Consider the following 27,162-nt stretch of genomic DNA (forward strand, 5'->3'; position numbering starts at 1 on the left):
CAGTCTAAGCGATGGGTAGAGCATTTCAACAGTCTCCTGAACAGACCACCACCGAGTAACCCACCAAACATACTGCCAGCAAGAAATGAGTTACCTATCTGCTGTGATGCTCCATCAAAACAAGAGATTCTGGATGCCATTAAGAAGCTGAACAAAGGTAAAGCGGCCGGTCCTGACCAGATTCCACCTGAAGCCCTAAAAGCAGATGCCAATGTGACGGCAGACATCCTACTCCCACTGTTTACCAGGATCTGGAATGAGAGTAAGTTCCCAAAGGATTGGAAAGAAGGACACCTCGTGAAGCTTCCAAAAAAGGGGGATCTCAGCAACTGCAGCAACTATAGAGGGATCACTCTTCTTTCAATACCAGGTAAGGTCTTCAACAGAATCATTCTGGAAAGAATCAAGACAGGAACGGATCCAAGACTACGGGATGAACAGGCCGGTTTCCGGAAAAATCGCTCAACCACCGACCAAATTGCCACGCTGAGGATTATTGTGGAACAGTCCCTGGAGTGGAACTCCCAGCTGATTGTCAACTTCCTTGACTACGAGAAGGCCTTTGACAGTATAGACCGAGCGACACTATGGAAGATAATGAGACACCACGGAATCCCACAGAAGTTGGTGAACCTCATCAAAAGCATGTACGAAGGGACAAGTTGCAGGGTTGTACATGATGGCCAGCTCACGGACAGCTTTGACATCAAGACTGGAGTGAGACAGGGATGCTTACTATCACCGTTCCTCTTCATATTGGCAATCGACTGGCTGATGAAGGAAACCACCAGAGGACACAGAAATGGTATACAGTGGACACCATGAACACAGTTGGACGATCTGGATTTTGCAGACGACTTGGCGCTTCTGTCGCACACCCAGGAACAGATACAAGCAAAGACTTCAGTATTAAACAGCCTATCGGAGTCTGTTGGATTGAGGATCCACCCCGGAAAGTCAAAGGTACTAAGGACAGATGCACAACGAAAGGAGCAGGTCACAATAAAAGGAAAGGCCCTAGAAAACGTTGAATCCTTCTGTTATCTTGGGAGCATAATTGACAGAGAGGGAGGAACAGGTGCTGAAATAAAGTCCCGCATTGGAAAAGCACAGGCTGCTTTCATATCTTTGGATAGGATTTGGAAGACCAGAGAGATCTCACTTCGAACAAAGATGAGGATTTTCAATTCAAACGTGAAGTCGGTCCTGTTGTATGGATGTGAGGCATGGAACGCATCGCAGACTTGTATAAAGAGGATCCAGGTTTTCTTGAACAGGTGTCTAAGAAAGTTACTGAGGATCAGATGGACAGACAGGGTCACCAATGTGGAAGTGTTAAGGAAAACAAGACAGATCCCAGTCAGAGATGAGGTAGGAAGAAGGCGGTGGCGATGGATTGGACATACTCTCAGGAAGTCAGGCAGCTGCATAACAAAGAAAGTTTTGGATTGGAACCCACAGGGCAAGAGATCAAGGGGAAGACCTCGTGGAACTTGGAGAAGAATCACAGAAATCGATGTACAGAAAAGTGGGAAGACATGGAAAAACATCAAGAGGCTAGCCCAGGATAGAGAAAAGTGGGGGGTGTTTGTCTGTGGCCTATACCCTGGTGCAGGGTGAGAAAGGCAATGATGATTTTAACACAAGGAAACAAATAGAGTGGAGTCCGCTTAAATCAAAATCTGCGGGACATGCTGTATTTTGTTTGGTGTAGCCTTTAAAAAAACAAAGGTAACTCAAATAAAAATATAAAGAAAACTCTCTTTGTCTTTTAAAGAAACTGAACAAGGGTCCAAAAACTTTACTTTTGATTTTCTCAAACCAGCACTTTTCGGGATAGCCCGCTTGTGCTTAAAAGGGACGATTTATTGTTGGGTTTTCTTTGTATTCTTATGTTATTATATAATCACTTCAAGGTATAAGATCATTTACTGTTAGGCTTTCTTTGTATTCTTCATATATGTCATCAGATTGTTCACCTTTACTTATCCTGTTTGTGATGTAAAAAATTTTATCTGTTCATTTCCTGCATGCATGAACAGGTGAAAAGTTAGGGAGTGTAAGGCAGGAATAACAGGCCATGAATATTTCCAAAACAAAAAATACTAATAAAATTGATAAAATTATTTAAACTGGTGGTTTGTTCATAGATTTACCTAATTTTGAGGCAGTGGTTATGAATATATGGTGCTATATTTTTCATTGGATTTTCAGATTAGAAATTTTAAAAAGATCTCCTCCTGAGTCTATGGCTGATGAGTCACCACACAACCTGACTAATTTTTATTGCTTAACAAAGACAAAAAATACCTTACAAACTTATTAGTGATTTGATGCAAACCATTTTTTAATACTGTAAGACAAATTATCCAAAATTTAAAATAAACTAGTGCATTCTGTCGAAAAATGTTCTCAAAAAGGTTTTATTTTGGGGGGATGAAAGGCCTATAGTAGGCTATAGACATACTAAAATTGTGATTTGCTTAGTTCCCTTTACATTGTAACAAAAGCAAACGGAAGGTTCACACACCAACATTGTGCTGAATTTTTAACTTCTTTACCCGCAGGTCTTGATCATGAATGCTCTGGCAAGGAGTATAGATGCTCTGGAGGTGGATCTCACCTACATTCCCTCTGAGAATGTCTCCGATGACCTTTTTGTGTCTGTGAGAGATGTCCTCATTTTCTTAGAGTTGGCCCGCTTCAAGCATCATAGTGACCAAGCGAAGATCCAGTACAGTCTTCCATCATATTCTAAGGCCAAATTCATCCCAGTAAGTCAGGGCGTGTTATTATTGTAGAGATATGAAAAATGGAATTACATAATACTAAATGCTGTTTGACTGCTTTTATATTGAAATTAAATTGTACCTTGAAAACAGCCCTGCACTGTACTTGATATGTCTGACTTCTGAAATTATGACTGAATTGTTTCTGTGGTTTTATTTGCAGATAAACGTTTTCATTGAGTGGATAATTTTTTGGGTCAAATCTTTAATCTGAGCTGCTTGAAATCACTTTTAGGACTTGACGTGCTTTGTTTGGGATCTTTTATATATATATATATGGGCAAGGCTGTCCCAAAATCTAAACTAGCCAACAGATGTTTGTAACTTTATGCAACTACTTATATTCTTAGTACAACAAATGGCGTTAGTAAATTAGTTAATTTACAAGACTTGTAATCATGAGATTGTAGATTCGGGGATTTGAGGCTCAGCTCGGCCCGACATTGTGTCCTTGAGAAAGGCGTCTAACACGAACTTTCCCCACTTCACCTAGGTATGAATGGGTATGTTAGTGTTTTAGCGCCTGTAAAATGGCAGCTAACATTTTATGCTTCCTAGGAATGCTGTCGGTTCTACTGGGGTAATAATATAGAATATAAAGTGCACAGAGCCTATTGTTGATTGGGAATTTGCACTATACAAATACAATGTATTATTTATTGTTATTGTTATGATTATAATTATATTCTTAAGAGCTGGTCAGTGATTAGAATCAGTCCAGGGCAATTCTACTTATTGAATACATTATGAACATTAAATTAATGTACTTTGAATTTCAATAAAGCATTATTTAGTGGTCGGGCTTATTAGTTTTTGTTCACATTTTATGGTGGCCTTGTAAGTTTTCTTTGTTCTCATACTTATCATTGTTTCCCAAATTAGGCCACGGTGGTGAAAAGTGACTCCATTGTGGAAATTGATATCACTCAAGTGAAGTCACCTTGGGATTTTCACATGGTGGTCAGAGGAGAAGAAAATGACTACTATACTAGCATGATGGATCAGATGCAAAAACTCTACAAAGGAGATATGAACCAGATTTACCGCATGTACTACCCGAGATGTGGGGTGATGTGTGTGGCACAGTGGAAGAATGGAACATGGTATAGGGCTAAAGTCCTGGCTGCCCCTGTGAAGAGAAAGGTAATATACATACGAAAATGTTGTCCTTCTTGTTCGTGTCTTTAATTAGTCAGATGTGGGATTTACTGTTTGATGAGTTGTGAATTATAGTCTCTCCACAGCGTTGACTTGGTGAGCTGTTGTGCACAATAGAAATTCTCATTGTTTGTAACCCAAGATATATTGCGGAGTGAAAAGTTTGACAGTAAATTGTTCGTAGTCGTTGTTCACATTGCAAGGTTTTAGGAAAGCATCTTTTATTGTAATTACTGGCATAGAAAATTTATAAGTCTGGCATTGTGAAATGTAGTTTTTGGTTTAATCATTTTGATAGATATTTATACGTTCTTGTTTCAGGTTCGGGTTCAGCTGGTAGACATTGGAGAAATAATTACTGTACACTATGAGAAGCTGAGGAAAATCCACTCTGATTATGTCAAGCTGCCTGTTCAGGTATGTGTTCGAGGTGCTATTGGCGGCCTTTATTTGTCACCTGATGATGTCTTAGTTTGTGCCCTTCCAAGATACTAATTCTTCCCCTGTTCATAGATGTTTCAGCTCATCTCCTTTATTTTCCCTCAAGTTCAAAAAATTATTTTTCTCTGTCTACCATGTTTTGTGATTCATTTACTTTTAAGCTTGTCTCTCAAACTCACAAACTCAACCAGGCTTTAACGTGCTTGCAAGTAATGGCATAATCCTGAATTTGCCTAGAATTTAAAAATTTGTAGAAGCAGTGGGAGCTATTGAATTGAGGGCATCAGATAAGGCCTTGAATGGATATAATGTGTGTTAAGTAAATCTCAAGCATAAGAAAGACTGTTATTTGCCAGCACTGCAAAGAATAGCCAGAGGATGCCACCGAGTCTAAGATCAGTTTACTGCTTGAAGAGAACTAGCAACCTCATGGAGTGTCCTGATGGATCACTGCTGAAGGATTAATAGTCTGGTCAAGACTGAAGGTGCTTTTTAGTATTGCCTATTGTGTAGGGTCTGGAGGTTGGTTTTTTTTTTGTGTGTGTGTGTGGGTTTTTGGGGGTTTGTTGTTTTTTAAAAAAATACTTATTTAGAGAGACCTGTGATTCCATCTGACCTTCCTCTCATCCCAATTTAATCGGGATATCCCGATTTTTTGCCCCAAATTTCAAGCATCCCGATTTTTCTCAATTTCGATCGCGTGTACCCTGATTTTTTGTTGTTGCGTCCGTTTCTTAGGTAAAAAAAATATTGCAATCTCTTTTGTTTGGAAACACCGATCGGGCTTTTTATCGACAGGAAGATAAAATGTTATTTTCTGTAACATCAATGCCGGATCGAGTAGTTGACTCCCGCACGTTATTTCAACTAAAAAGGAAGTAGTATTGAGTTTGAATTCCGACTTGGATACTCTCAAGATCAACTTTTGCCTTTGTTACCCAGAATTCTCTGATGATGGCCTGATTACTGTAACAATTATTACATAGTCCTAAAAATAATCTATTCATTGTTCTGCCGTTACTTTAAAAACAAACTATGTCCGAATTCTGGTTAGTCGGGTTCGTCATCAGGACCTGTCAGTGGAACTTTCAAATGTTCGTTCGCATCACGTGACATGACCTCGTATGCGTTAGTTGCGCGTGTGTGGGGGACCGTTGGTTGTCGAAGTCAACAAAGTTCATTTACACCGGTCGCCTTGGTCGAAGTGTTTTTCGGGACTTAACTAGTGTGTGACGACCCGGGAGGGGGGGATGGGTTGGGTTTTTTTTAACACTTGGGTTTAAAGAGCGTGCTGTGATACGTGTACTAATTGAGGATGAAGGAATAAAAAACAAAATAAATGAACAACCTTGGCGTGATTTTTGTTTTGATTTTTTTTTTTGGGGGGGGGTGCCTTGAATAATAACGTTCGTGTTGTAGTAGTTTGAGATATCCTGGTGTTAGATGAATCGGTTCTCCGTGGCAGTGGTTGACCAGGACCTTCCATACCGATGGCGTATGTCAGTACTTCGGATTTGTTGGTTTAGGTCTAAAAGTCGGCTGACTACAGAAGGTGAAACTGCAAGTCTCTGAGCCTTCTCCCTCTAGAAAACACCATCTTGGAGCCAACTAATGGCCTTTCCATTGTCATGCGAATTCAACTTTCTTCTAGGCATTTTGTTTAACGGTTACATTTTCGACTCATTGCAAGGGCTTTTACAATCTTTGCATGGGTGTAGTGTTCACACAACGTAATGATTTGCCTTGTGAAATTTTTCTTTGCACATCTAATATGCAATGTAAGTCTTTTTTTATAATTTATAAACAAGCAAATTTTTCATGAACTTGCACTTTTTTAGAATGTGCCTTGTGTTCACATATCAAGCACAATATGTATTCAAAGTTGTTCAAAATACACATTTGTGAATTGGCTCCTCAAATATAGCAGGTATAATTTCTAAAGGTATAACATAAATTTAATAAATGTAGTATGAAAAAGGCATGCATACATTTAATGGTATTCCCTAACTTTTAAAAAAGAGTATTTCTGAAATATTCATTTTTCCTTCTTTTGCTGATTTTTAGGTATTATTGAATCCAGGGTTATTTGATGTGATCTATTTGATATCATCCCAAACTTTCTTTCATTTATAGGCAGTACCATGTACTCTCACGGATGTTTGTCCATTGGGTGGGGCTGACAGTGACTGGTGTGATGAAGTACGACAGTGGTGTCAGACTGTCATGTCAAACTCACGGGCTTCTGCTCGTGTAGTCAGGTAAGACGCTATGTGTTTCCATATATAGACTATGTATTTATTTGTAGAGAACTAATGTCTGGGGAGTGATATAAGATAAATGACTGCTGTTTGAGATGTGGAACTTGTTTATTTGAATTAATGTCGCTATACAAGTGCTGTTTGTTTTTATTCACATTTTAAAAGGTTGGAATGAAAGTTATTGACCTTTTGTGAGTGATAGGCATTTGTGCCTTTGCTAGCTTTGCTATGACATGAACTGACATTTGTTAACACTTTTTCTTCTGAGTTCTTATTTCTTATTTACACTTTGTAATTTCAGAATTATTATAATTTTTGCTGTTTGACTGAAGTGTACCTTGAATGTGTTTGTTCATCTTTGTGTTGTGGGTAAATAGGGGTATCTCGTATATATAACTGCTGTTTATGCTTTTTATTTGTGGCTAAAAAAATTAAAACAACTGTTTGTTATTTTTGAAAGTGAGGATTATGGATGTGTGTTATTATTTTGTGGATGTGGATACGGTGTTAGAGTCAGTGATGAATCAAGTCTGTGGGGGATTCTGCTTTTTGCATACAAGACTTGTAAAATGTTTAATGTGTTCATGGAAGTTTAAGAAGAAAAGTGATGTGAAATGTACAATAACACTTTTCTCTTATCACAGGTGGGCTTCTCCTGCAAAAATAGTGCTATGGCTGGGCCAGGAGACTGACCCACAAAAGGACAGTAGCATCAACTCACTTTTGGTGCTCGCTGGCTTAGCCCACAGCACTGGCCCCGCTTCCATTTCTGCAACCCTTGATTTAGGCACCAGCCTGCCTTTGCCAGTTGAAGATAATGTTCTGCAGAAGCCAAGACTGTCCTCTTCCTGCTCATCCTCTCGGAGCACAAACGCTTCTCCTGCTTCATCCCCACCAAAGAAGACTCTGGTAACAAAAGCTTCACCGACCCATACAAAGGAACTCAGCAGCCAAACAGGTAGTGACAGAAGCAGTAGACAGAACCTGGGAACAACGTCTCAAAAAAAAGCTGTAAAAACAAAGAAGCATTGTAAAAAAGGGAACAAAGGACTCGAGAAGAAACAATCTGCTACCAGTGACTCTCTCCAGGACAGGAAAGAGAAGTCTTCTTCTGAGGCGCTAGATATGAATAACAAGGACAAGATTCAGGAGGAAATTCATAAGGCCATGAGTCTTGTTGCAGGGGAGGAGTCACTGTCGCACAAACAGCCTATGTACATCCAGGTTGTGATGACATGTTTCAATTCACCATCTGACTTTTTTCTAAGGGTAAGTATCTGATATTGGGCAAAAATTTCACTGAACTTCACCTTTACCGGGACAGATATTAGATAACAGAAAGGAAAGGACTATAGACTATTGAATGGGGAACTGGATGAAAAAATCAAGTTACAAGTAAATATGAGTCGTTTGCTATATTTTAGGCATTTTTCTGATATTTGTTTTCTCCAGTATTAATCTATATTATAACAAAAGATGAGGTGTATTGTGGTTTGCCATCGATTGGGTCATTTGGCACAAAATCTGAAGGGCTGCTGCCTGACTTACATTCACTCTAATAGTATATCTCTTTCTTTTATGTTAACAGCAACAAAATGCCTGTAAAAATAGAAAACAACAGCCTTGGAAAAATGTATATTTGTTTGAGTTGTCTTTATGGTATGATTAATTCTTACAAGCTGAAGGTCAGTTCTCTGTTTTGTGGCGGCAAAGGCACTTGAAAATGCATCCATTAACATTTCATTATAGAAAAGATAGTTTTCAAAGCACAAGCATGTATTACTCACCAAAATGTTCAGAAATAAATGAAAATTTGATTTATGAAGATACTGTTTCAGTTCTAGCACAGACGCCGGTGAAATTTTAAGGATATTAAACATTAAAAGTTTGGTTTCCTTTTTGATACACATTGATAGAAGCTACCTTTTACAGCTGTGTGATGTTTTTGCTGGATAGCTCCTTACATTATATGTAGCTTTGCAGTTCAGGAAGACACAAATAAGTGATTATATTGATTCTTATTTTCATTGTGAGTGGGAGACATCTGTTCGCGTATTCTTGTTGGAAAAAGATGAGTTATGTGTTCTTGGATGGGTGGGGAAAAGATTCATACTTTTTCTTTTAGAGTGGAAGACTGAATCTTCCATTACAATTACTTAAATCTTTATTTTTTATATTGCCCTTAGAATTTGTTTTAATTGCATTTAAAGAAATGAGGGACACTTGTTTTTAATATTCTATCATATAAATGAATATCCAAGCTTCCTTTTTACTTCCAGTTTTCTCAGCTGATTATTTATTGACTTTCTGTTAGGACAAAGAAAAAGAAGAACAGGTGCAGAAACTGATGGCAGGCATTCAAAAGGCTTGCTTGACAGGAGAAGACTGTACTCAGGCTTGGAACTTGGAAGATTGCTGCGCTGTCAGGTACTGAAAACCAGTGGTTCATTTCTATGTCAGGCACGGAAGCTGTGAACTTTGTCTAAGCTTTAGCAGAGATGCCAACCAGTACGATTTTACGTATTTTAGTAAGATTTTTTGCCGAAAATATGCGAATACGACTTTTCATGAAAAAATACACATCCTGGAATGCGAAAAATACATGATTCAGCTTGGGCGAGTAAACCTAATTATCTCAAGTCCCATCTTTTGTCAAAATAGTATCAGTTTCACAGAACTGGAATATTTGAAAATCAAGTCCGATATAGTCAATAAGTTAATTTTTGCCGGTCGCGATCGTATTTCAGCTTTTCCCCGCCCGGAGAGTACGTTTCACTTTCACGCGAATAGGCAGCTATGGCGGCAGGCGGAAGGGTATGTGACACCAAGGCTCAATCGTGAAAATCAAGATCTACTTTCACTTTCGTTACCGCCGAGAAGTTTGCCAGCAGTTGTCTGATAACGCAACATTTGCAAGTCTGTGTTATTGAAATAAAATGTTCGCGTTTCATTGGATGGGTGATAGTAAATTATACCCGCAGTGTATGTTGTAGCTTTCTGTTCAAGACTGGCATATTTTCAGTGTCACTGCATCTTGCCCTACCACAGTTGTTACAACTCTCACGGTGCATGGGTCTACTTGAGCCATTCAAGTTATTGCTTTTCTCTGAGTTTGAGCAATAATTTGAGTCTTTCAGTTCATAATATGAATCGTGACACCCAGGCTGGTTCTTGATAGTCGAAATTCTTGTTGTAAGCCCTTCCGAACTCTCAAAGCAGGATTTATTTTTTATATATAATAATAGAGGAAAATATTATATAATAGACTGAAATACTTAAGTCAAACAAGACCCCAGTATGACATTGAACACTGACATGTTGTTGACTGGATACATGTATATTGTACGCGTGTGTGCTCCCTTTTTCGAGCTGGTGGGCAAGTAATTTTTTTTCAGGAAATATTGCTGGACACCCTGAACATTTTACTATTACTGGTTGGTCGGTCGGTCGGTCGTGGGGAATACACATTTTCCCCTGAAATTACACATTTTCATATTTCCCAATACTCATTTCGGTTTTCTGTGGTTGGCATCTCTGCTTTAGCATGTATTTCTTAGATTTTTAGTTTGGCTGAAATTGAGTATTTGTAGTAATGTGTCATTGTTATTGTTATTGAGCGGTTTCTATTGCAAAATCCCATTCAGTGCAAGGGAGGACACCACTTGTAGGTATTTCTCCTTTTCTTCCCTTTATTGTTTCTGTGTGTCAGTTTTACTTTTTCCCTTTTCTGAGTGAAATGACACAGTGCTAGTTGCTTTTGTTAAGCAAAGATCTATATTTCTCAATATGTAGAAAATCACAAAATTTTTAAAAAGTAGACTTTTTATATGTGGTAAGAAATATACTTGCAAAAGGCATTGTAGATATCTCAGGTCATACATAACTGAATGTGATTTAAAAAAAAAAAGATATCCTACTTTACTTGAAGAGCCTCATGGACCCAGTGAAATATTAAACACTTGGACTTGAGGTGCCTGTCATGAGACTTTGGGTTTAAAAGCCCCCATTAAAAACAATACCAACCCAAAAAAAAAAAAGCCAACCTCAACTTGGATTCAGATTTTAGATTTGATTGAAACTGAGGTCTGTGCAGAATGGCGCAATGAGGGGATGCCTTGAGTGTATACATGATTGAAGGCATACCTTGTAATTGTACGAAAAGGCACTCTTATCACTGCATGGGCGATTTAGTCTGTGTAAGCTTCCAGACTACAAGAGTTTCAGCAACCTACTCTCTCCCCCTGTTTTTCCAACTCTGACACGAGTACGTGATCTCTTTCGGGGTTTTTTTCCCCTCTACTTTAAAGCCCATGATCACTTTCAGTTTTTCCCCTCTACTTTGAGGCCCATCTATGATTTTTTTCCCTGTAATGGTTTTGTCATGCATGCGTTGTTTGTATTTGTGAATGCTGAAACCAAGACATATTTTTGGCAGTTGATTTTCTGGCCGGTCCACTCACCCAAACCAGGATCTTTCTTTTTTTCATAGCCCTATAGAGTGAGGGAATATATATATTTGTATATATACAGTATTATAGCCATCCTTGACAAATTTTCAAGTCAGCCTTGTAGTCACCTTGATGATTTGCTGTTGATCCTGATTTTTTTTTCCTCTGAGATTCTGATTTTTTTTATTTCATAGAGTGGCAGATCTGTACATTTCAACAGGCAGTAGTCTAGTTGGCAGTTTAAAGTTGTGTTCTAAAGATTGTATTTGGTTATCTTGCTTAAAAATTAAATAGAAATGGAGTAACATCTGATTGTTTTTATTTTGAAAAGTGACGGGTTTCACATCATGAGCCAGTCTTAAGATATTTACCGAAAATTCATATGCTTGTTCTATATCTCTGTTTACTGCACATAAATTGAAAGCTTCTAAATTGCATTCGTCTCATGTTTCACGAAAAAGAGTAAAGACCTAAAGCTATCCTATACAGACGACTTAACTTCTGTGAAATGTCTTGATGTTGATTACCTTATGTTAGAGTTTTAGTATAAAACACAGAAAGATATAACATATGGACTGAACTTGCCTGAAAATTGTTTTGATCTTAGGACAGCCAGTGACTTAAAATACCCACAGCTGTAATGCAACTCAATAGATATATTTACCTGTGAACATGCCAAAATTCTGTTCCAAACGTGATTTGTTCTTCAAACTCTGCATCAAAATCTTTGCAGTATCTCTCGGGCAGCTGAAAAGGTAAAATAATTAAGTTTAGGACAACCCCAGATTAATGCCATTTCGGTTCATGCATGTTCGCAATGCAATAACTTTTTTTTGGGGATCAAGAGGATTAAATGTCTACAGATAGTACCTTTATCGTTTTATTTTGTCCCAATATAGGGTAGGATTCATAACCTTACTTCCCAGTATACATAATGTAACTGTTTTTGTACTGCAATGTAAACTCTGCTTCTTGTTGTTCTGTTTTCTGTGTGAGGGAGGATATTGTTGCATGTAATAAATTCTTTCCCTACTTCACAGGAACCCTAAGGATGAGACGTGGTACCGAGGAACCTTAAAGAAGCTTCTAGAGCCCGATAGAGCAGTGGTGGAACTTGCTGACTTTGGCTCGCTCATTGAGGTCACTTCTTCCAAAGACTTACAAAGCCTTGCTGCAGAGTTTTGCAAGACTGAGAGCAATGCTGTCAGGTAATTTTGTTTACTGGTGTTTGTTACAGATGTTAATGTCCTATTCTGTGTGGTATATTCTAATCCTTCGAATGCTCAAATTTCATTTCCCTTCTGTGTATACTAATATTAAGATAAATTTGTCGTATATTCTTATTTTGATATTTGATGAAGCATATATAAGAGCATTCGTGACTTACAGCGCAACTGAAAGGAAATTTTGATTTGTCATTTTTTTCTGCCAGTTGACCTTTCTTGACCCATAGGAACGTTCTTATATTTTTAAAAACTACCTCTTTATCTTTAAAGACTTGCTTCTTAAGTGTAGTTTGAAACTGTATGTTCAAGAAAAAAAATGAAAAGGTCAGTCACTAGAAAAAGTGTATCCACATTGATATGTGAGGCAACGTGGTGGAATCAGGCTCTCGTCAAAATTATCAAGATAAAGAAACTAGCATTTTTTCCTCAGGTTTGTGAATTTTTATCAAACTTTTGTTTTTTTGGCTCAACACCTTTCATGCCCTTTAAAGAACTAATTTCTGTGTGGGTTTTTTCTGAAAAACGTTGATTAAAAGCACAAAAAATGTATATTTTCTGTTACCACCGACTCATAAGCTAAGGAAATAACTAATCTTTGGTGGCCATTTTCTCACTAATTTTACCTCTGAAAACAGGTAACCCCTTCATTTGCAAATATCTCAACTTGTATTCAAGATAAATGGATATTTTTTTCATCCAAAAAAAGACAAGCGAACAAGCTATAAGATGATACCAATAACTCTACATGCCCAAAAATTGACGACAGCCTGATTCCATCACGCTGCCTCACATATGTGTAACTTGAGCTCCTGCCTGACTAATTCCTGACTTTAAAAAAAAGATTCACACCATCCACCAGTCATCAAGATTGATATTCTATGTTTTCTTTATTTGATCCTTGGTTTTCCTTATATCATTTAACAATGCGATGATGGTGTCCTTTATCTACCTGTCAGGTGTTACTTGGGGGATCTCATCCCAGCTGGGACCACAGACAAGCAACGGTGGTCAAGTACTGCAATAGATTTTATGGCAGGGCAGATCTTTGAAAAGTAAGCTTTAGGGTTGGGTTTTTTTCTATTAACAAAGGTGTAGAAAAGTAAGCTTTAGGGTAAAAAAAAATTTTTTTTAATAACAAAGGTGTAGCATGTGTTGATGTGCTATAACCCATCCAGTGTGTTTGAGGGGTTATGATGCTTTAGCCCATGCTTTTCCCTTGGAGATTTTGGCACTCACATGCACACTCATATATACATACATGCAAACACATGCACACGCACATGCATGCACGCGCACTCTCTCACACAGATACACACACACACACACACACACACACACACACACACACATGTTGGTATGTTTATTCACGTTCCACTTAGCTTGTTATTTATTAATAGTAGTTGTGGCAACCGAAATAGTGTCCCAAACAGGCTTCAAAGCTATCGCGGCTGACCTCTCTACCAGTGTTTAAAAAAACTAGGCCTTTATATGGGTGGACTTCATTGTGATAACAATTTTGTGTGTGTAATATATGTTAATCTTGGAGCTTGGACAATAGAAGGGAACGTGCTTCGTGATAAGTATTGCTAGAATCTGCTGACCAAAGCCAAAGTTTCAACACTTGGAACAGAATGGCCCACCATGACTACTTGAGTCGACAATTTTAGAAAAAGATACACCATATGGAAAAATTCATGCATATTTATTCAACTATATGTGTATCAAACATTCACACATTCCATCACGTAGGTGTCCGTTGAATTCACAAATTATTTTTGCGTGTTGTCAGAAATAAGTAGGCTTGTATGTAAGAATTAGAAACTGCTGTTTTATTTCCCTATATATATTTTTAAAAAAATTAAAATCTCAAACCTTTTCTTCAGGAGGTTTATTTTTAGCAAAGGATCATGCCTGTAACAAATATTGAGTGTCATTTGCTTGTTTAACTATTTCCTGATTGGGTGCCAAGTTTTGGTTAATGTTTTTTTTCTTTCAGTTTGAAAGTCAGGTAAAACAATTGGACAGTGACTGCTGGGGTTTTTTCTTCTAGAAGAAAAGGGAAAGTGTGAATGGAGGGGACTGTTTGACTGAATGTGTTATTCAGCTCATTTCTAAACGCTATGGAATTGTTACATCATCTTCTGGCCGATCCTGTTTGGTAAATAGTTTTTTTCATAAAGTCTGGGCTTGAGTAAAGTTTGTGTGTGAGTTCTGAACAGAGATCTGTGGTTGCTTTATCAATGACGGAAAAAGGTACCACTTACAACTGAAATATTTTCAGGAACCTTTATGTGAAACAAATGGACGACGCAAGTGAGGAAGGTGTGCCTGTTGACATAATTGTGGAAGAGGTGATTCCAGAGACAGCCTTTGAGCCAGCCAGTCGCAATTACCATTCTTTGCGTCAATACATTCTCGATGAAGGCCTAGCCATGCCGAACAAACGCATGTCTTCAGAGACTGGGGAAAAAGTGGAGAATAGATTCATGAAAAGAATGTTTGGCCAGGTAAACAGGTTTTGCCATAAAGTGGAATTATGACTTCTTTACTTTCATTGCTTTACCTGTGTAAAGAAAACGTTGTTTATAGTAAATCTGATTTTATTGTTAATAAGTTTTTAAAAAACCCAGAAAAACATTCATTTTTACGAATATATACTTAAAAAATATGATTTTAAACCGATTTGTAAGAATGACAGCTTTAGTAGTAGCATGACCTCCTGGTTATCATTTGAAATACGAACAAACTCTTGTCAGAGCTTGAAAATTCTGAGCGAGAGAACAGATGTTTTTCTGAATTTGTTTAATGGATTGTTCTTTTGCACTAACATTTTCACAGGAATGCGACAGCTCGAATAAAGCGGAGGATGAGAATAAAGAAAATGAGAGCAGTCCTGATGTTCAGTCCTCTCTGCCTTCTCATGCGTCTGTTCACTCTGATGCTGAGAGTGAGGATCAGGTGAGATATGCTGTACCTGTATTGATTTCTGATTCTTTATGGTGTTAACAGTTAAAGAAATGTAAAGATAGATCAGTTGACTTGGAACCTGAGTGTGATATTTTTTTTTCTCTTGTGCTTGAAATTAGCGGGAAAAGAGTTAGTATTTCAAGTAAAAGAATAACATGGCAAAGAAAAAATGTAATTGCATTTTACTGGTATTGCCCTTTTTACTGTAGAGCTTTATACTGGCCCAAAACATGATTCTTGAGTGTGGAGGTTGTTTTTAATAAAAATCTGTCCACTGGATTGTTGTGTCTTTCTCAGTCTGGGTTGGCCCTGACAGGTTAGAACGAATCTGCCTGCCTGTAAATGGCCAAAATGTGTTGATGGGGGTAGAAAAACATTTCAATTACTTGTGCTCTACAAGCAACCACCTCTGTGGCTGTAAAATAATGTTTTTTAAAACGAGAACCGGGGTTCTTAAAATTAATATGCTGTTTGTGGATAATATATGCTGCCTTAAACCTTTGAAAGCATTTATGTAACGATTAGTTTTAGATAAAAATGTAGATTGAGGCAACGATTTCTTGCAGTTGAATCAGAGGTTTTGTTGTATGAAAAATTGGTCTTTGATCCCCCAGCTGGTTATGTAGCTTTCCTTTGTTTCATTTCTCAATGGCGGCTTGCACATTTGTCAAAATTTTGTGCGTCTTATTCTTAGTTTTGCGATTACAGATTGATCTCCTCTGTTATCTATAAGAATAAAGTCAAGAACTACACCTCCAGTCTGTGGGAGACCCATTGGAGTAAACAAATAAACAGTAAACTTCACAATGTCATGCCCAAACTGGGCTCATAAAATTTACAGGCTTCTCCAGAAGAGTTGAAGTTATTTTTACTTGGTTGCAAATCGGTCACACCCCCCTGGCACATAAATACCTCCTGCAGGGAGATGAGAAACCATTCTGTGTCGGATGCAACTCAGATTTCACCATTAGACACATCTTAACCGAATGTCCAGACTTTGGAGAGACCCAAAGGAAGAATTTTAACTCCGTCGTTGATCTCAACAGAATTCTCGATTTTATCACTGGTATTGACAATAAATTGTAAATACATAATATGTAAATTTTCATTTTTAGATTAAGATTTCAGCCATGAATATTTGACATTTTAATCTGATAACTGACCAAAATTAAGCCGTGCTGTGAACTGTTGTGAATGCATCCAGCTTGTGTTTCGCGCGCTCTCATGACCTTATGCGGTTGAGAATGCTGTAAAACTCTTACTAAAACTAACTCTGTAATCTTGAAAAAGTTAATGTATTCTGACCCTCTGAAACATCCCCTTTGTCCATTAAAATGTTAGATCTTTTCGAGTCCGAAGACATGTCTTTTGTATCCTTTTGCATGCTTGGAGGTTTTGGGACCTAGAAAAAAGTGTTTACGTGTTCTTGTTATCTGATTTTAGGTGATGTCTCTGGAAGTGCCTAAGTCAGTTTGCCTACCAGAACTCCCTGAGGTGGAAGTGGGCAGTGAGATGACAGTAATCCCCACTTTTGTGGGAGATGACGGGGTCATTTATGCTCAGCCTGTGGTGTGGGAAGGCCAGATTGAACACATGTCGCAAGAACTGCAGCGAATTTATGAGGTAGTCTGAGTATAGGAAAGTCAACTTTTTTTTTTTTTAGTTCATTTTTCTATAGAAGCAAGCAGACAAAAAATTGAAACTTACGTGGTCTGAATATAGAAAATATACTTTTTTTTTTTTTAGTTCATTTTTCTATAGAAGCAAGCAGACAAAAAATTGAAACTTACGTGGTCTGAATATAGAAAATATACTCTTTTTTTTTAGTTCAGTTGTCGATATTATAGAAGCAACAAGACAAAAAAATGTGAAGTAAACTTCAGAAGTCATATGGCTTAAATTACAGAAGTTTTGATTTAAATAGCAGTTTCATTTTGCTAAGCTCATCCTGATTTTCTGGTTGGTGAAAGATGGATGCTTGACTGGGTAGTTCTAAAAAGCCATTGGCTGTTTTCGGTCATTTTGGATTTTAGCAACTTCCACACCCCTGCTTTTGGGCTCTAAACATGTGTCAAGATATGGTTTTGTCTGTTACTTAAACAAAAAAAAACTCATCCTGCTATAGCCAGCATCTGTGGTGTAATGGTAAGGCTATTGCTGTCGCAGGCAGAAGATGTGAGTTTGATTCTATTGTGGGGAGATTTGAAGAAATGTTTATCTCGTTTTGCTGAGACATGATCTGTGCTGCTTGGGATTGATCTTGACAGACAGGGGTGAGAAACCCCACCTTGTAAATGGTCTGACTTGGTGTTGATGGGTGTGGAAAATGTTTGTGGGGGGGGAAAAAAGAAAAAAATGTTGCACGAGGTGGTGGGAGAGGCAGTGACCCATCGTAAGTAACAGCATAAGAAAGCCACTTGTAATCTCCAGCTATGATTGGCTTAATGTTTGTTTTTTTCTTCTTTCAAATAAAAATTTTACTTTTGATTAAATTTGTATAACTTTTGTTGGGCTAAATGTTCAGCATTTTTTAAAAGATAACAGAAGTCAATATGTGAGGCATCGTGGTGAAACCAGGTGCTTGTCTAAATAATGAAAAAAAAAAAAAAACCAGGCATTTTTCCGCCAGTTTGTCAATTTTTATCAAATTATTGTTTTTTTGGCTCAACACCTATTTTGTCCAAATAAAAACACACTTCTTTGTGAATTTTACTAGCGAACATTGATGATTAAAGGCACAAAATATGCATATTTGCAGTTTTCAAGGACTCTCAAGCTATTGAAATTTCTAAACTTTGGCGTCCATTTTCTCCCAAATATTACCTCTGAAACCTGCGACCCCGGCCTTCTTCAATCGCAAATATCTTGATTTTTATCAAAGGTAGTCGAAGTATTTTTTTCCATCAAAAGCAAGGCAAATGAATAAGATTTCAAATGACACCATTAACTCCACATCCCCAAAAATTGACGAGCACCTGATTTCACTGCGTCATGACACATATGTGTATAAATAACAAATTTGTGGAGGCTTTACGGTGCCACCACTTAGAGTAGAGGAGGTAGTCTGCGCTACCCTAAGCATAAAAAGTGAACTTGCGAGTCCCCTGTGAAAGGGGAGGTAACCGCACAATAACTGATGAGAAGCAAATTTCGTCTGCTATCGTCGGCCCAGCGCGCTATGCCTGCTTTGTTTGCCTGTCTCCCTCAGTAGTGGTATTTGTGTGGCAAAGTGAGGGCGGGTGTGTGCGACAATGAGCGGGAATGCTCGTTCCTGCTTGAGGGTGGTGCGTTTTATGGAGGGGCTGCGCGCTAGGATAGGGCGGGTCTTGCAACATGCCCTAATAACTTCTTATTATAAATTTTTTAGGCTAACGTATGATTTTCTAACCACAAAGCAGGAAATATTCTTACAAATTGCACTAGAGTTAAGAGTTACAAAAGACACTCAGTTTTTATGTATAGCCAAAAGAGAAAGAAAACAAAAAATAACTGAAGCCAACACTTATAATGGAAACAGTTATCTATTAGTGAGTCTAGATAACTCTGAAAACCATGAATTAAATTTTATAAGAACAGCAAAGTAGAGACATGTGGATCTAATTGCACATGGATAAACAAAGATATTGTTTACACCATTTGTATGAAACAAATTGGGAAGGAGAGATTAGTCAGCACAGCAAAAGATCTCAATGCCCATGGCATCCAGGTCTTCCTGAGTCTTGTCCTTCATGTCCATCTGTTTGACACAGTTGGCGTGCCACCACTTGTCAAAAAGCATGCCCTGGGTGAGCACTACTTGTGCTGCGGTGGTGGCTCCACACCCAGCACAGTCGACCGTAATGTCCCCACAATCGTCGGAGCTGTCGTCATACACCGCTCTTGTCCTGAGTCAGAGGAATCTTCCTCCTCTTTCTATTTCTGTGAGGCCACAACCAAAGCATTCATCTTCTTCTCCTGAATTCTCCTTTTCTTCTCCTCCTCTTTCTCCTTCTTTGCCTGCTCCCTTTGTTTTTTCTTCTCTTTTTGGCTTTCCTTCTTGTCTTCAGCTTGTGCTAGCCGTTCCATCTTTCTCGGCTCCCTTTGCTTCTTTCTCTCTTCCTCCTGCTGTTGTTCTTCTTCCGCCTTCCTCTTCTTGGGCCTTCTAACGGCCTTGTTCTTTGAACAGGACGGAAATGTGAGCATCTTGTCGATAGTCATGTCCCCGGAGGGGAGCTGAGGTTCCAGGGCTCTTGCTGATGGCTGGGGGAGCGGAGGAGCCAGTTGTTCAATATTGTCCATCAGGCTGGACCATATGTTGCAGTCGGGGTCGATCTTGAGGTCGTATCCATAGTCATACCTCTTGAGGTACAGGTCCACCTTCTCCTCCCCAAGCTTAAAGTTTAAGTTCATGGAGAATATTTCCTTGAGTCGGTGACGGCGAGTTTGTGACGTCGTGGATGGTTCAGAAGCAGAAGAGACGGATGGGGCAGAGGCAGACGAGGTGGATGACAAGTGGAGGGTAGGGGCAGGGGACCCTGTGAAGGTGCAGCTGGGTTCAGCTTGTCACTTGTGAGGACAACGTCAGGGTTGTAGGGAAACAGCCCTGACTTGGTGAATCCCCTCAGGGCCGTTTTTAGCAGAGCTACTGTTGTCCAGGCCTTCAATTCAGGACGCCGGCAAACGTCCTCGGTGTGACGGATTCCGTGGTGTCTGTCACAAACATCCTTACCCCCTCTCGCCAGGCTGGCTTAATAAAGGCCCCGAAAAACTCCTGGTCCAGAGGCTGTGTCAAGGGGCTGGTGTGGGCCTTGATGCAATATAAGATTGCCCCGTTCTCGCTGCAGAGGTCTGAGACGCAAAACCCCCGCCTTACCAGACGCCATGGCGGCACTGCGCGCCAACCCCCATTCATCCCCTCAGAGAGGCTGAGCGGCTCCGTACTTTGCTTAGTACTGATGCTACACATACAACACACTGCTGTGTGTGTAGTGCAAGTATACACATCTTCATAAAATACATTGACAGCCTTACAACTGCAGGCCGATGCACTGTTAAAATACGTAATCAGCAAACCTGGAAATAATTTGCCTCTGTGTACGTGCAATAAACAACCACAGCGACCTGCCAATAATCTTGTGCTACAGGAAAGGGTGCTGCCATATGTTGATAAGCGCGGTAACGCTCTAGCATGTTTAAATTGGTTCATACTACAGGGTTGTCGCACAGACCCCCTATCGCGCAACCCCGCCGCTACTCTATATTGTTTCAGGATTTGACCTCTAAAAGTTGGCCCCAAAAATTTCGGTTTATCTTATATGATATAATTGTTTTCCCTCTAGGATGCTGTGCCCACATTTATGTCGTGGCAAGTGGGTCAGCTGTGTGTGTCTCAGTTCCCAGAGGATGGCCTGTGGTACAGAGCGAAGATTATGGAGTTCAGACAAGAAGAAGCCAAGGTGAGCTGCTTTCACATTTGGAGAATTCGATTGGAACTTCGTATTTCCATTGCTTGGGCAGATCTGGTATCCCTCTGTTCTCTGACTTGCTGGTTTTTGTCCTCTCTGTATGCACCACATGACAACACGCTAATAGTGAATGATTAGTAGAAATAAAAAGTTTCAAATGCTCCATATGATCGAGTGGGTGGTTGGTTGGCAAGCACTGTGGTGTAGTTTTGATCCTTCTTTCCCATCAACAAACATCTATCGTCCTTTTCTCCCTCTTTTCTCTGTATGTTACTCTCTAGTGACACCTCTGATCTTTGGCTCTTACATGACTGACTTGTGTTGCGACTGCTGTAAAACTCTTTGTAAGATTGTTAAATCTAAAATCATATAATCTAAAGAACACTATATTGTGATGGTATTTATGTTTGAACTTTTCTTTCCCAGGTGCAGTACATAGATTTTGGCAATACTGCATGGGTACCTGTGGACCAGCTCATGGAGATGTGTTCTGCCTTTGCTGAGGAGCACTTGCATGCCTTGCACTGTGTCTTGTTTGAGGCTGAGCCCTCTGCAGGGGACGGAGTTTGGCCCACACCTGTGCTGGCTCACATCCACGAGCACGTGGTCAATAACGAGTGTGTGATCACTGTGCATGGCAGCATGAAAGCAGCTCAGGAAACATTGGTGTTTGTGAGTTGTTGTTTTTTTTCATTTGCGTGTTGCCAAAGTATGGTATAAAGTTTTTAATCTGTTACTTGAGCCTTGTCTGATATAATTGGAAAGATGTTTTTTTCCTTTTATCTCTTCTTGAAGTCCAACAGCTAACTGAACATTCAGACCAAAGGTCCGCATCTGTCTGTGTTCTTCCATCAGACAAACAGACGAATTTTTATATCTCACTTGCTTGTATTCAGTTCAAAGTAATGTGTCGTACCACTGGAGAGAGTCGGTGGAAGTTCATGTAGTTGGCTTTTCAGTGGCCTTAATTTTTCATCATTGTAGTGGGGCAAGTTCAGGCAAGCTAATTTCTTAACCCTATCCGTACATCATGTTTTACTATCATATCCATACGACGTGGGGAACTCTGTGCCACCACTTTCAAAGAGGAAATTTACTCCTTAATCTGATCCGTACGCTTGTATTCGAGAAATACTGAGTTTCAAAGAGATCTTCATACTAGAAGTATTCTAAAATGGGAAGAATACTACCCCGGGGGTACAAAATGACCCCAGGGTGTACGGATAGGGTTAAACACATCTTTTTTGTTGAAATGATTTAAATCTGATATCATATTGGCACTCCTGGTCACATCTTGATACAAAAATATGCCAAGTACAAAAAGATTTGATCTGCTGGTTTATTTTTTGATTTCTCAGGAACTGACAAACTATAACCGTCAATTTCAAGTAATTTCATCTTATTGATGGAGTGCTGTCGTGCTTTGGTGTATAAATTCGTTTATTTGTCAAAAGTTGCTGTATTTATTTCTCCATTGTGGGCAAAAATTGGACTTTCTGTCCAGGCTGTATTTTCTGGGCTATGGTGCCCTCTTCTCTTGAAATATTAACCAATTCATAGGTCAGTGTGCGTATATATCATAGAGCTTTTTCTATGACTTCTCTTTTGCAAGAGTATGTAATAGTTTTTATTTTTGATATGTATGTTAGTTAAGTTCTAATGATCTGCGTGGTGGAGAGCAGGCACTAAAATTTTCTATTATCGTTTTTACTAATGCTTTTCTTACTTTCCTCAGGTCTCTCTCACAAATGAGAAGGGCTTCCAATTTCCAGACTATCTTTTTTCTGAGCTGCTTGCCACGAACAGGGAGGACATCACTCATTTTTACAAGAGAAGTGCTCTCATTGGTCCCGTCTTATGCAATAACAACCCTTACAGCCTGCTGGATGTGGGTGGAATAGGCTCAGAGTTCCGAGCTACAGTCACACATGTGGAACTCCCCAATGTTGTCTATGTACAACGTCTCGGGACTCAGAAGTGAGCAAACTGTTTTTCTTGAGGTCTCAGATTTGAGTAGAAAAGGGTTCCCGGTGTTTCACTTAATTTTCTTTCTTTTCATCACTGAGGAGCAAGCTAAAATAGCGATGAGTTTTGACATTTACTGCTCTTCAGAATAAACTGTATTTAATTTATGGTATCTTGACCTGTAATGTACTTTTTTATGTTTGCGCATCTGTCATTGCACTGGAGGCAGACATTTTTGTCAGCCGTGTCCAGAAACCTGATCCTAATGAGAAATAAAGAGCCAGCCTTTCTGGTGGATGGAAATCCAGAGTAGAATCAGATTCTTCTGAATGCCTGTCCTGACGGCTGTTGAAGGGAAACAAGATTATGGACAAGGAAAGCAGATAATTGGAACTTATTTCCTTAAACTCAATGAAATAGTATTGTTCCACTTCCACAGAAGTGAAATCATTCCTGTGTGCCACCCTCACATGATGTAAATGAAGACCACACAATCTAAGCACTGTGGTGTCTAGTGACCGAATAGCTCCTATAACTTGTCTAGTGACCGAATAGCTCCTATAACTTACCTCATACTTCTCTTTCTCAGGTCACAGGCTGTGGACTCTATCAGTAACGGAAAGGAGTCTAAAATCAGTGAACAAATCATGGAATTTGAAAAAATGGCAGAGGAGCTAAACAGATGCTCCTCTATGCCTTTTGTTAAGCTGCCAGATAAAGGAGTTATGTGTGCAGGTAAGTTCTTTGCTACAGCTCTGGTTTCTCTCCTCCCCTGATATGTTTTAAATGTCATCTGAGGCCGAGTAGTCCAGTCCATGAACTTGTGGTTTCAATGTTGTTGTATCAACGGTGGTGAAGCCGGGTCTAGATTGTGTCCTTAACCCTATCCATACATCGTGTTTTACTATCGTATTCATACGACGTGGAGAACTGTGTGCCCCCACTTTCCAAAGAAGAAATTTACTCGTTATTCGGATCCGTATGCTTTGCATAGCAGTCTGTCAAAATGATTTTTTGTGAAATACTGAAAGTTTCAAAGAGATTTTAGCACTAAAAGTATTCTAAAATGTGAAAAATACTACGCTTGGGGTGCAAAATGACCCCAGGCATACGCATAGGGTTAAGCAAGACTTCATATGAATTCTCTCATTCGGAAAGTGGGCTATGGCTAACCTTGACAATTAAAGTGGTGTTGCAAAATACACTGGACTCCTAAAAAGCACACTTTAAATTGAAAAGCCTGATTTATTCTAATGCATGCTTGAATCATATGGCGTACTGTGTGATAAAAAATCATGTTGCAACGTAAGGCGTTTTGTACGGCAAAGTTTGGTTCCACAGACCAGCATGCAACTCATTATAATGTAGATTCACGCCTAGCCCATCACAGTTCAATAGCCAGGGGAAAAACTAGGGCTTTTTCATGCCTACTGACGTTCCACCCCCCCCCCCTGATACATGCACATGGGTGGTTGGCGGGTGCTCTGGTGTGGTTTTCTCCTTCTTTTCTTTCAAACATCTATCTTCGTTATCTCCCCTCCTTCTGTTTTATGTTTTTTACTCCCTTGTAACACCCCTAATCTTCTGGCGCTTATATGACCTTATGCAGTTGCAAGCGCTGTAAAACCTCTACTAAAACAAAACAAGATACATGCACACACAGCCACGAATGCAGGCTGCTAGTACAACTTGTGTTGATCCCAACACATACTGGGCCTAAAATACACATTTTGTGCCTGTCGGCAATGCGTGTGTTGGTGGGAAAGATGGCCTTTGATTGGTCACATAAGATGGCTTTTTGTCTCTGAAAGGTCAGTTGTAGTGGACAGTGTTTGATACTCAGTAATTATGATCCACAATGCTGGGCTATGGATAGTCTCGGATTAGAGTAGACTAGATTTGTCGCTGAAGAAAAATGCGCAAAGCCACATCAGCAGGAGATGTTTACCCTGCCAGTGACTGTTTTTAAGTCCAAGTTTGCTCATATATGTGTTAGGAAAAAAAAAGACGCGAGCAAATGCTACTCCTTTAATTGAGGCTGAGTTTTCATTGATTCTGAATTTGTTGTAGCTGAGTTTTACTGTATATTGTGTCCCATTAGACTTCTTAGCCTCCCTTATTTTCAGTATAGTGGACACTTTATCTTTTTATTTTTTTTGCATCATAAAATGGGTGTCTTTCATAGGGCTGGGTTGTGAAAATAAAACCAAAAGACAATTAAATTCAAAGGCTACCCAGTGAAGTGAAAAAAGTGCCATTATCTACTGAAGACCATTCTAGTTCTTGCTGTCATTAAGGACGTGACTAAACAGAGCTTTTGATATTACCAGAATGTCATTTCAACAAATTCTGGGTCCCACCAACCTAGTCTTCAGCTACACGTTCACAGTCCTCCACTTCCCCACTGGATGTCAGTCTTATACTCTGGTGTTTGCATCTTTTAAAAAATTTGTCTATAAGAATGATGGACTCGGACTCATTGTATTTTTTTCTTTAATCTTTTTTGCGGGTGTTTGGCGGGTGCTCTGATGCGGTTTGCTTCTTCTTTCCTATCAAACATCTGTCTTCGTTATCTCTCCTCCTTTTTTATGTTTGTTACTCTCTTGTAACACTTCCTATCTTCGGCACATATATGACCTTATTGTGTTGCAAGTGCCGTAAAAAACTTACTAAAACTTTTAAAAAATGTTCTGTACTCCTGAATGTGTTTTCATTCGTTTTCTCAGGACAGTTCTCTGTGGACGGGTGCTGGTACAGAGCAGTTTGTGTGGAGAGTTACCCCAGCACTAATTCTTGTCTCCTGGTCTATGTGGACTTTGGGACCTCAGAAGTGGTTCATCTCTCTAAGATTAGAATATTACCTTCTGAGTTCTGGAGCATCCCAGCACAAGCCATCAGGTGCTACTTCAACATTGTTCCTCCTCCGAATCATGCAGGCATATTTAAAACGTCAACGCTGATGGGTGTCGTTGAGACGTTGTCCGACAAAGAGCTGCTAGCAAGAGTGGTACAGACTTCACCACTGACTTTAGAGCTGTGGGAAGAGAAAGAAGATGGTGAGCTGAGCTTGGCTTATGACATGCTCATCTCTTCTGGCCTGGCACAGCTCCCTGCTCAGGCTGACGATGACAGCTTGACTGAGGCCGGAGGGCGAGGGTTTATGGATGACGGGGACCCAGATGTTGTCTATGAAATGGAGGATGAAGAGGAGGAAAAAAGTAACACTGAAAGTTCCATGAGCCTCAAAGAACAGAATGGTGACAGCTCAAGTAATGTGGAAAGAAGCTCGGAAAGTACTGAGGCCATCACCGATGAATGAAACGTTGAAATTTTTTCCATATTGTTGATGTATGTTGTCTAAAGATAAGCTGCGATGAGGCTAGAGAAAAAGTTTCAAGTGTGAGTATTGGTAATTGTAATGAGTGTGGAGTCAAATACCTTACCAAACAGTATTAGTCTAGATGTGAAAATGACGTGAGCGCTGTAGAAAGTATTATTGATGGCAATATTGACTTTCAGGAGGGAAATGCATGTGTGGGAGATTGTAGAAACGATGACACTGAAAATGAAAGCAGAGGACTTGTTTTCAGGGTGTATTGAGACATTTGCATCTGGTTTAAAAATAGTTGAGTCTGAAAAGTTGTTTTTTTCTTGTGTCAGTTCCTTTCATAGTATTCTTTTTTTCCGCCTTTTTCATATGATCATTTTCAAATGGTAGAAATGTGGCTATTATGAAGTACGTTTCTTGGTTTTCAGATCAAGGCTTAGTTAATTTGAATGTTTTGGTTGAAAATTAGAATTTAATTGTTAGTATGCTAGATAATACAAACATATTTCCAAGGATTTTATCTGTGATGAGCTCCCTTGCCATGGTCCATGAATGCAGCTTCACAGATGTCACTCAAAGCCTGTCTTTATACCTGAGTTTGTAGAGCCCCTGGAGATAGGTTCGAGTAAAATAGGAGGTCGGGATTGAATACCTTCCCTCCACTTGTTGTCAGATGGACTGTAGATGAAGGTTGTTTGTTATATTTAGGGGAGACATACACTCCTGGTAAAAATTTCCAGACAAATGACTTCTATTCACTTTCATGTAATTGTGCAAGAAGTTCATAGGTAAATCGGATGTATTAAATTTGAATTTGTTGACTTTTTCTGAAAAATGGGTCTCTGTGGCAGCCATCTTGGATTTTCAAACCAGTTTCTCAGTTCAAATGAATTCCAGAGAAAATATTGAACTTCAGCTTGAAATTTGGCACACCTGTGCAACTGCAAACCATTATAAAATAGCTCAAAGTCAATGGACCCCTGACAGTCAGTTGACGAAACTTTGGGGTACTTTTAAAGAAAAAATTGAATACAGTAGTCTCCGCCTAAGATCCCACCGCTTACGATCCCGGTTCGCTTAAGATCCCGCTGTTTTAAGAAAACAGAATTTTTACTATACAAAAGTCACCCTTAAGATC

General features: G+C 39.3%; 1 protein-coding gene across 1 annotated transcript in view; it reads left to right on the forward strand.

Moving 5' to 3' along the window:
- LOC101853010 (RING finger protein 17) overlaps positions 1 to 27,049 on the forward strand; it is a 34,708-nt gene extending 7,659 nt beyond the window's left edge. The window contains exons 3-18 of the mRNA XM_005101900.3: positions 2,568 to 2,774; positions 3,672 to 3,932; positions 4,269 to 4,364; positions 6,522 to 6,646; positions 7,291 to 7,915; positions 8,961 to 9,073; positions 12,135 to 12,302; positions 13,277 to 13,372; positions 14,602 to 14,827; positions 15,159 to 15,278; positions 16,731 to 16,910; positions 20,606 to 20,722; positions 21,158 to 21,403; positions 22,467 to 22,708; positions 23,286 to 23,431; positions 25,423 to 27,049. Coding sequence (XP_005101957.1) covers positions 2,568 to 2,774; positions 3,672 to 3,932; positions 4,269 to 4,364; positions 6,522 to 6,646; positions 7,291 to 7,915; positions 8,961 to 9,073; positions 12,135 to 12,302; positions 13,277 to 13,372; positions 14,602 to 14,827; positions 15,159 to 15,278; positions 16,731 to 16,910; positions 20,606 to 20,722; positions 21,158 to 21,403; positions 22,467 to 22,708; positions 23,286 to 23,431; positions 25,423 to 26,015 — 3,561 coding nt within the window. The 3' untranslated portion in view covers positions 26,016 to 27,049. The remainder of the gene's footprint in view (positions 1 to 2,567; positions 2,775 to 3,671; positions 3,933 to 4,268; positions 4,365 to 6,521; positions 6,647 to 7,290; positions 7,916 to 8,960; positions 9,074 to 12,134; positions 12,303 to 13,276; positions 13,373 to 14,601; positions 14,828 to 15,158; positions 15,279 to 16,730; positions 16,911 to 20,605; positions 20,723 to 21,157; positions 21,404 to 22,466; positions 22,709 to 23,285; positions 23,432 to 25,422) is intronic.
- The last annotated feature ends 113 nt before the right edge of the window (positions 27,050 to 27,162 follow it).

This window comes from Aplysia californica, unplaced genomic scaffold, assembly GCF_000002075.1.
Source record: "Aplysia californica isolate F4 #8 unplaced genomic scaffold, AplCal3.0 scaffold00303, whole genome shotgun sequence".
In the NCBI taxonomy this organism is placed as follows: Eukaryota; Metazoa; Mollusca; class Gastropoda; order Aplysiida; family Aplysiidae; genus Aplysia; species Aplysia californica.